The sequence below is a fragment of the Misgurnus anguillicaudatus genome, chromosome 12, assembly GCF_027580225.2.
Source record: "Misgurnus anguillicaudatus chromosome 12, ASM2758022v2, whole genome shotgun sequence".
NCBI classification, from domain to species: Eukaryota; Metazoa; Chordata; class Actinopteri; order Cypriniformes; family Cobitidae; genus Misgurnus; species Misgurnus anguillicaudatus.
In genome coordinates, this window is record NC_073348.2 from 20,765,130 (window position 1) to 20,773,378 (window position 8,249).

General features: G+C 38.4%; 1 protein-coding gene across 1 annotated transcript; it reads left to right on the forward strand.

The window, feature by feature from the left end:
* Window positions 1–2,533: 2,533 nt before the first annotated feature.
* snx24 (sorting nexin 24) lies at window positions 2,534–7,930 on the forward strand. The gene is made up of 7 exons (XM_055208851.2): window positions 2,534–2,804; window positions 3,074–3,157; window positions 3,589–3,693; window positions 3,803–3,897; window positions 5,282–5,311; window positions 5,534–5,598; window positions 7,077–7,930. Exons 1-7 carry the CDS (start codon window positions 2,736–2,738, stop codon window positions 7,145–7,147), a joined length of 519 nt encoding a protein of 172 aa, XP_055064826.2. The 5' UTR covers window positions 2,534–2,735; the 3' UTR covers window positions 7,148–7,930.
* The last annotated feature ends 319 nt before the right edge of the window (window positions 7,931–8,249 follow it).

Here is an 8,249-nt window from a genome sequence, read left to right on the forward strand (position 1 = left end):
ATACCACAATGCAGTACAAGAAGAAAGTCAGTGAGAGAAGACAAAACAATAAATAAAAAATCTTTGTAGTAGTTAATGTTAGTTAATGTGTGGGTTTTTTTTTATTTACTTGCAAATATAACCTTGATATCTTTAATATTGACTGAGTAAGGTTATGTCAAAGATTGAAATCAATGTGAAATTATTAAAATCAAACTTTGATGCACCTAACGTCATCATTAGATTTTAAGACTTTAGATTTTACAGACAGGGTCACATATTTGACCATTTTTTATATTTATTTTACACGAGCTTTGTGCTTTTTTCAACAATATTACTGAATACAAATTAAAGGGACACTCCACTTCTTTTGGAAGTTGGCTCATTTTCCAGCTCCCCTGGAGTTAAACATTTGATTTTTGCCGTTTTGGAATCCGTTCGGGTGATCTCCGGGTCTGGCGGTGCCACTTTTGGCATGGCTTGGCATGGTCCATTGAGTCTGATTGGACCATTGGCATCGTGCTGAAAAAAACCCGAGGAATTTCAATGTTTTTCCTATTTGAAATTTGACTCTTCAGTGGTTGCATCGTGTGCTGGGACCGACAGAGAGTTGGGGGTTGCAATTTTCTAGGCAGATATGGCTAGGAACTATACTATCATTCTGGCGTAATGGTTAGGGACTTTGCTGTCGTGGCATGGCTGCATGAGGCGCGGTGATGTTGCGCAGCGCCTGAAAGGTGTCCTCTTGGTAACTTTCAATAGCAGGGGACTATTTTTTGGGCGCCGTGTGGTATCATTGCGCCACCTGCAGCCATGTTGCGGCAGCGGGGTCCTTGATTATTACGCCAGAATGAGCCCTATCTGCCTAGAAAATTACAGCTTTTATTTTCTGTCGGCCTTGGTGCGCGATGTGGCTACGGAGGAGTCACGTTTTAGATAGGAAAAATATCCAAACTCTTTGGTTGTTTTTGGGCACGATGCTGGTGGTCTGGTCAGATTCAGTGAATTGTGCTGAGCTGTGCTGGAAGTGGTGCTGCCAGACCCGGAGATCAGCTGAATGGATTCTTGAAATGTGAAAATCAATTGTTTGACTCTGGTGGAGCTGGAAAATTTGCATATTTTCAAAAGAGGTGGAGTGTCCCTTTAAGAACAAATACAGCTTGTTTAATTGTACTTTAACACAGATATAAAGTAATATGACTGTTATATTGTGGTTGGCTGTAAGTACATTTAATGTCCTATATTACAAATTAATGTGTGTTATGTTTTGTTTGTGTAAAATGAAATATATCTTGCTATAATAACTGAATATCACATTATCAAACAATGTCAATTAAACATGATTTTTTTATTCTACAACAGTAGACAGTCAAAAATCTACCTACTTTTAATACTATGTTAATATTATATCCTGTTATGGTTCATCTAACATAATAGTTCTTACATAATAGTAGAGAACAGAAGATTTGTGTCTTCATTTAATGGGGCACCTATTATGCAAAATCCACTTTTACAAGGTGTTTGGATGACATGTGTGTTGGCAGTGTGTGAACACAACCACCCTATGATGAAAAAAATCCACTTGCTCCTTGAGTTTTTTAATCCTCATTAAACCAAAGCAGTGTCATTAGACATACCATAAAGCCCTGCCCACTAACAGTCCTAAAGTTTCCACCCTCAGCAAGTTGTACTCTTTCTACTAGATACTATTGTCTCAGACTATATTAATCAGTGAAAAAAGCGATCACTGGCTGTTTCTCAATATGCGTTCTTCAGCGATCTTGTGTCCTCGTGTTCTCGCTCTACGTCATCATTTACCGTCAAATTTCATTCCAATTCTAAAGAACGCAAGTACAGAGGACGCATGAAAATACCCGGATGTGTTCTTGATATCGAGGATGCATCGAGTGCAGACTTGCAGGCTGAAATCGCGTTACGCCCCAGAAGTCATTGCGGCAAAACAATGGCGGAGGTCAGGTGGCCAACAGGAAGATCGCACACATCTCAATTCACACAAGTGCGTTTTGTGTTCTCGCGACCTTCTGAGTTTGTTCTTCCGAGGTCGCCTGGCAAGACCAGTCTCCACTAGAACGCAAGTCCGTTCTTTGCGTTCTTGGAATTGAGAAATAGCCACTGTCTGTTTGTAAGGAAGTGAGGGGCTGTAGCTCATTTGCATTTAAAGGTACAGACATTAAAACAGCACGTTTTTGCTCCTACCCAAAGAGGGGCATTTTGGACATGCTATAATAAATGATCTGTGGGGTATTTTGAGCTAAAACTTCACAGACACATTCTGGACACACCTGAGACGTCTATTACATCTTATATTACATCTACAAAAAAGCCATAATAGGTGGCCTTTAAAAGCAAAACAAGATCACTTTTTATCATAAAATTTTTTTAAATGTGTGCACCTGTGGTCAATACCCTGAATATCAATACCTTATTCTATATAAGTACTAACTGACAACACATGGCCATGGACTACTTCTCTAAAAATGTATATATTACATGCATAGATAAAAGCATCTGCCAACTACATAAAATGTTTGTGCTGCAGAGCAATTTGTTGTTAGGCCGACAGGTGGCGGTATTGCACGTGCAGACAAACCACTGAACCTGCTGCCTGTACTGGAGAAGAAGCGTACCGACTATTTTCAATTTTCTCGTACCAGCCGCCCCGTAAACTTGAGAACCAGAAAAATCACATTTAAGGACTTATCAGCATTCATTTATAGTTATTTGACTATTAAATAATGCATTCAATAGAGGTATCAATCCCGTCTTTTCGATCGGAGGGCAGTAATGTGGACAAGGGCTACACGGTGAGTTATACAGTAGGTTTGTTTTATATGACGATAGCAAACGTAAAGCCTCAACAGTATGGCTTAAAACCTTGACTGTGATTCCCTAAACAGTTAACTTGCTAGGGAGCTGTTTAGATTTTATGACTTTGTTTACAGGGAATTTGTTAACAGACATTTGATATGTGATGTTATTGACACCTTTTTTCTCTCGATCACTAACATCACAGAGTGAATGAATAGCCGTCGTTATATAAACGTTTAATTAAAACGTGACTTTATTTCTTCAGGTTTTTAAGATCGAGGTGCTTATGTGTGGTAGACAACACACGGTAGAGAAACGATACAGTGAGTTTCATGCTCTACATAAAATGGTAAGTATCTACATCTTTACATGTGAAATATAAAGTACGAAATAAAAGTGTAAACTTAAAATAGACTTAAAACGTCTATTTTTTATATAAAACTTTATATGACCTTTTTTATAAAGGTTAATGTCCTTTATTCATGCAGTCATTCTGGAAATATGAGACACAGATTTGCATTGCAAAAACACAGTATTGCATAAGCCCAGAGTTCCTGTAAAAATCGCAAGGATCAGCAGTGTTTTATAGTTTGGATTTTAGTTCTTTTTTCTATGTATTGATGTTATATGAAGAAATAACATCAGAACTTTATATTCATTAATAAGCTCTGTAATTATGTACTTTCATATAAAGCTTTCAAAATTTAACAGCATCAAAATTTCCAAACACCTTGAGGCCAGCATGTAACATGTTTTTCTCCATGTCGAATTTCTTTGTAGCTCAAAAAGATCATAAAACCTCCTGAAATCCCTTCAAAGCATGTGAGGAACTGGGTTCCCAAGGTTCTCGAACAGAGAAGACATGGATTAGAGCTTTACCTTCAGGTACTGAATGGTTCAAACATCCACACGGTGATGTTAAAACGTTGCACGGTAGAAAACATTCACTTTAAAATAAGCATTTGTTTTTCGGCCCTGTGTGTTTGTGGTATAGACTATGATCATGGAAAATGAGGTGCTTCCAAAGATATTCTTGGATTTCCTCAATATCCGCCATTTCCCGTCACTACCGAAAGCAGAGAGTTGTGGGTAAGGCTTTATAGGGTATCATTTTCTCCTATGAAAAGGCAGCCTTAAAGGGATAGTTCACAGAAAAATACACACAAGTTGTTCCAAACCTGTATAAATGTCAGCTGAATACAAATAAAGATATTACATTGGTAACTTTCAATAGCAGGGGACTATTTTCGGGCAGTGCGTAATATCATTGCGCCTCCTGCAGTCATGTTACGGCAGCAAAGTCCTTGATTATTACGCCAGAATGAGAGTATAGTCCTAGACATATTTGCCTAGAAAATCACAACTTTTAATTTTCTGTCGGTCTTAGTACACAATGTAACTACAGAAGACTCAAGTTTAAATAGGAAAAATATCCAAACTCTTTGGTTATTTTTAAGCGTGATGCTAATGGTCTAATCAGATCAATGGATTGTGCTAAGCTATGCTAAAAGTGGTACCGCCAGACCCAGAGATCAGCTGAATGGATTCCAAAATGGTACAAATTTAATGTTTAACTCTAGGGGATCTGGAAAATGAGCATATTTTCAAAAAAGTGGAGTGTTCCTGTCATAAACAGATCTGGGGCATCATTCACTTCAATAATATTGTCTGCGTTTAAAAACCAAGGCAGCTGAGATTGTGCAATGCTGTCATAGACTGTAAAAAAAAAGATGGACAACGCAACGCTGCTTCCTTCCATTGTAATGAACTGAACGTAAAATGTCTGATGATGGGCGTTGACATGCTACGCAATGACTTTGGCGGCATGAAGGCAGCTCTGGGAAACGCATTCGGACACCTTTCATAGGCAGCGTAATGAAATTCTGTTTGAAATATAAACGGAGAGTGCCTTAGTGAAAACTAATCCCATATTTGAAAACCACAATACTAATTTCTCGCAAGAAATGCAATCAAAAGGTGTAAAAAGTGAAAATATTATAAACTAAATCTGTGCTCTAGCCACTTTCTTGGGCAGCATTTTATTTTTTCAAACTCGACCAATCACATTTCCCATGCATGCCCACGCATAGAATTGTGGTATAAGATGATAAAGGTATCTCAGATGATAGGAAGTAAACCAAACATTGGATTCGGACATGCCTTGATGCCTTTGAATACTGCCTCCAAAGGCAGCATTTTATAGATTTCAGATGCAGCCATGACTTTTTCTTACTATAGAAGTCAATGGTGCCCCAGATCTACTTGGTTACAAACATTCTTCAAAATATCTTGATTTGTATTCAGCAGATCAAATAATTTTTTACAATTTTGTAACAACTTGAGGCTAAGTAAATAATGAAAGAATGTTAATTTCTAGGTGAACTGTCCCTTTAAGGGCTTTTTAGTGTCGTAATTTGTAAAAGAGAATTAAAAATGTGGCTTGTGTTAAAGTTATTGTGTTTTTATTGTTTAGGTCATTTGAAACTGAATCAGATGAAACAAGGTTTGTGAGCTTTTTTCATACTTTCACCAAGAAGAAAACATAGTTTGACAAGTGTCTGTTTTTTGTACGGTTGTTCTCATTATAACATACTGATCAGTTTATTGTTCCTTTGCTTGAGAAATGATTGCAGTGCATCTGGAAAATGAAACCACCCATGTGATAAATATTACACTTGTTTATGAGTCACTTCTCATACTGACCTTTCTGAACTAAACCTTGCAGTAAACTGACACACCAGCCAACGCTGATCTTCCAGAGGGATCCATATCTGCTGCCAGACACCAATGGTAAAACTCTACACCTTAATAATGATCTTGAATTAGAACAGATGATTTCATTTTTTTATACATTTGTATGGGTTGCCTGCTTGAACCTTTAGGAATTTCTTTGTTTTCTGAATGAATTTGTTATAAAATGCGATCTGATCTTCATCTAAGTCATTATTTTTATACTCTAAAAATAATTACACAAAAAATGTCTTTATTGAACACACTTTATTGTACATTCAAAATGGCAGTGGAAAAAGTAAGTGAACCCTTAGAATTAATAACTGGTTGATCCCCTTGGCAGCAATAACCTCAACCAGGCGCTTCCTGTAGCTGTGGATCAGACCTGCACATCATTGAGGAGAAATTTTAGCCCATTCTTCCTGGCAGGCAGACTGCTTTAGCTCTGTTAAATTCTTTGGACATCTCATGTGTATGGCCCTCTACAAGTCAATCCATAGCATCTCTATTGGGTTGAGGTCTGGGCTCAGACTTGGCCTCTCCAAAAGGCAGATTTTGTTTTTCCTGAAGCCATTCTGTTGTGGACTTGCTTCTGTGTTTTGGGTCTTGTCTTGTCACAGTTTCAGCTGCCGTACAGACGTTCTCACATTATTCTAAAGAATATCCTGATATACTTGGGAATTCATCTTCTCCTCAATAATTGCAAGCTGGAAAGGCCCTGATGCAGCAAAGCAAGCCCAAATTATGAGGTTTCCTCCACCATACTTTACAGTTGGGATGTTTTCATGATGATATGCTGTGCCCTTTCTATGCCAGATGTGTTTTTTCCAAATATTTAAATCTTAGTTTCAATCATCAGTCCATAAAACATTTTGCTAATACCGCTTTGGAGTGTCATTGTGCTCTTTTGCAAACTTCAGGCGTTCAGCAATGCTCGTTTTAGTGAGCAGTGGCTTCCTTCGTGGTGTCCTTCCGTGGTTCAGTGTTTTATGGATTGTAGACTCATGAACAGAGAAGTTAGCAAGTACCAATGATGCCTTCAAATCTTTCGCTGTCATTGGGGGTTGTTTCTTTACCTCATTGATGAGTCTTCATTGTGCTCTTGGTGTCATTTTGACTGGGCGCCCACTTCTTGGAAGAGTAGTAACAGTCCCAAAGCGTCTCCATTTGTAGACTGTTTGCCTAACTGTAGACTGGTGAACTTCAAAAGTTATTGAAATAACTTCGTAACCCTTTGCAGCTTTATGTAAAGCAACAGTTCTTAAATCGTAGCTCCTCTGCAAGCTCTTTTTGGTGAGGCTTGGCTCACATAAGCGTGTTGTTCTTGTGCAGAGCAAACTCGTTTTTATCAGTCAAAGTAGCCAAACGTATTATCTTAACAAGACTCCAGGTATGCTAAACCTGACTCCAATTAGCTTTTTTGAGGTCTTTAACTCAAGGGTTCATATACTTTTTCCACAAGCACTTTGAGGTTTTTTGGTTGTTCTCAACAAAGACATGAAAGATCTGAATAATAGTTTTTCTTCACTTTTTTGCAGATACATTTTCAAATATGGTCATTGAAGGTGTGATACGTGGAATATTCTATCCGGACTTCCAGCCGAGGTAGAATGGAGCGCTGCGGAAAACATCACCACTTTCACGGATAAAAGGGATTCGTATTACCAACACTAAATCGCCCAGCGGCAGTTTAAAGGATTAGTCCATTTTCTTAAAAATCCAGATGGTTTGCTCGCCACCATGTCGTCCGGGGTGTTGATGTCTTTCTTTGTTCAGTCGAGAAGAAATTATGTTTTTTGAGGAAAACATTCCAGGATTTTTCTCGTTTTGATGGACTTTGATGGACCCCAACACTTAACAGTTTTAATGCAGTTTAAAATTGGAGTTTCAATGCAGCTTCGGGGGACTCTGGGCGGTCCCGGGCGAGGCATAAGGGTCTTATCTAGCGAAACGATTGTCATTTTTAACAAGAAAAAAAGCACTTTTAAACCACAGCTTCTCTTCTTCCTCCGGCTGTGTGACGAGCCAGTGTGACCTCGCGTAAGTCCGTGGAAAGGTCACGTGTTACATATATGAAACGCACATTTGCGGACCATTTTAAACAATAAACTGACACAAAGACATTAATTAGTATCATTCCACATACAACAACGTCGGAACAGTCCTCTTTCTCCACACTTGTAAACACTGGGGCGGAGTTTCGATACGTCATCCGTGACCTCTTGACGTGATGACGTATTACGTGAGGTCGCGCTGGCGCGTCGCTGGACCGGAGGAAGATGAGAAGTTGTGTAAAAGACCCTTATGCCTCGTTTGAGATCGTTTGGAGTCCTTTGAAACTGTAATTTGAAACAGCATTGGGGCTGTTAGGTGTTGGGGTCCATTGGGGTCCCTTAGAATGGGAGGAGTCCTGGAATGTTTTCCTCAAAAAAAAAAAAAAAAAAAAAAATTCTTCTCGACTGAACGGGGAGGGACATCGGCATTTTGGATGACATGTTGGTGAGTAAATTATCTGGATTTTTTTTAAGAAAATGGACTAATCCTTTAAAGGATTCGCTCTTACGGCCTTAACATTTTATTTTGGAAACACTCCATTGATTTTCACCTGTTTTTTTTATTTGTGTGTTTTTTTATTGTGTGTACATACATACACAGTGGTTAAGATCTATTTGTTTTGTTTTTTATAAGTGTTCAAATCAAGTTCTTGTTTC

Excerpts from the sequence above, each read along its gene's own strand:
- snx24 (XM_055208851.2), top strand. The coding sequence starts at position 2,736 with ATGCATTCAATAGAGGTATCAATCCCGTCTTTTCGATCGGAGGGCAGT. Across the intron at positions 5,312-5,533 it reads ACTGAATCAGATGAAACAAG|TAAACTGACACACCAGCCAA; the intron begins GTTTGTGAGCTT and ends TAAACCTTGCAG. Across the intron at positions 5,599-7,076 it reads TCTGCTGCCAGACACCAATG|ATACATTTTCAAATATGGTC; the intron begins GTAAAACTCTAC and ends ACTTTTTTGCAG.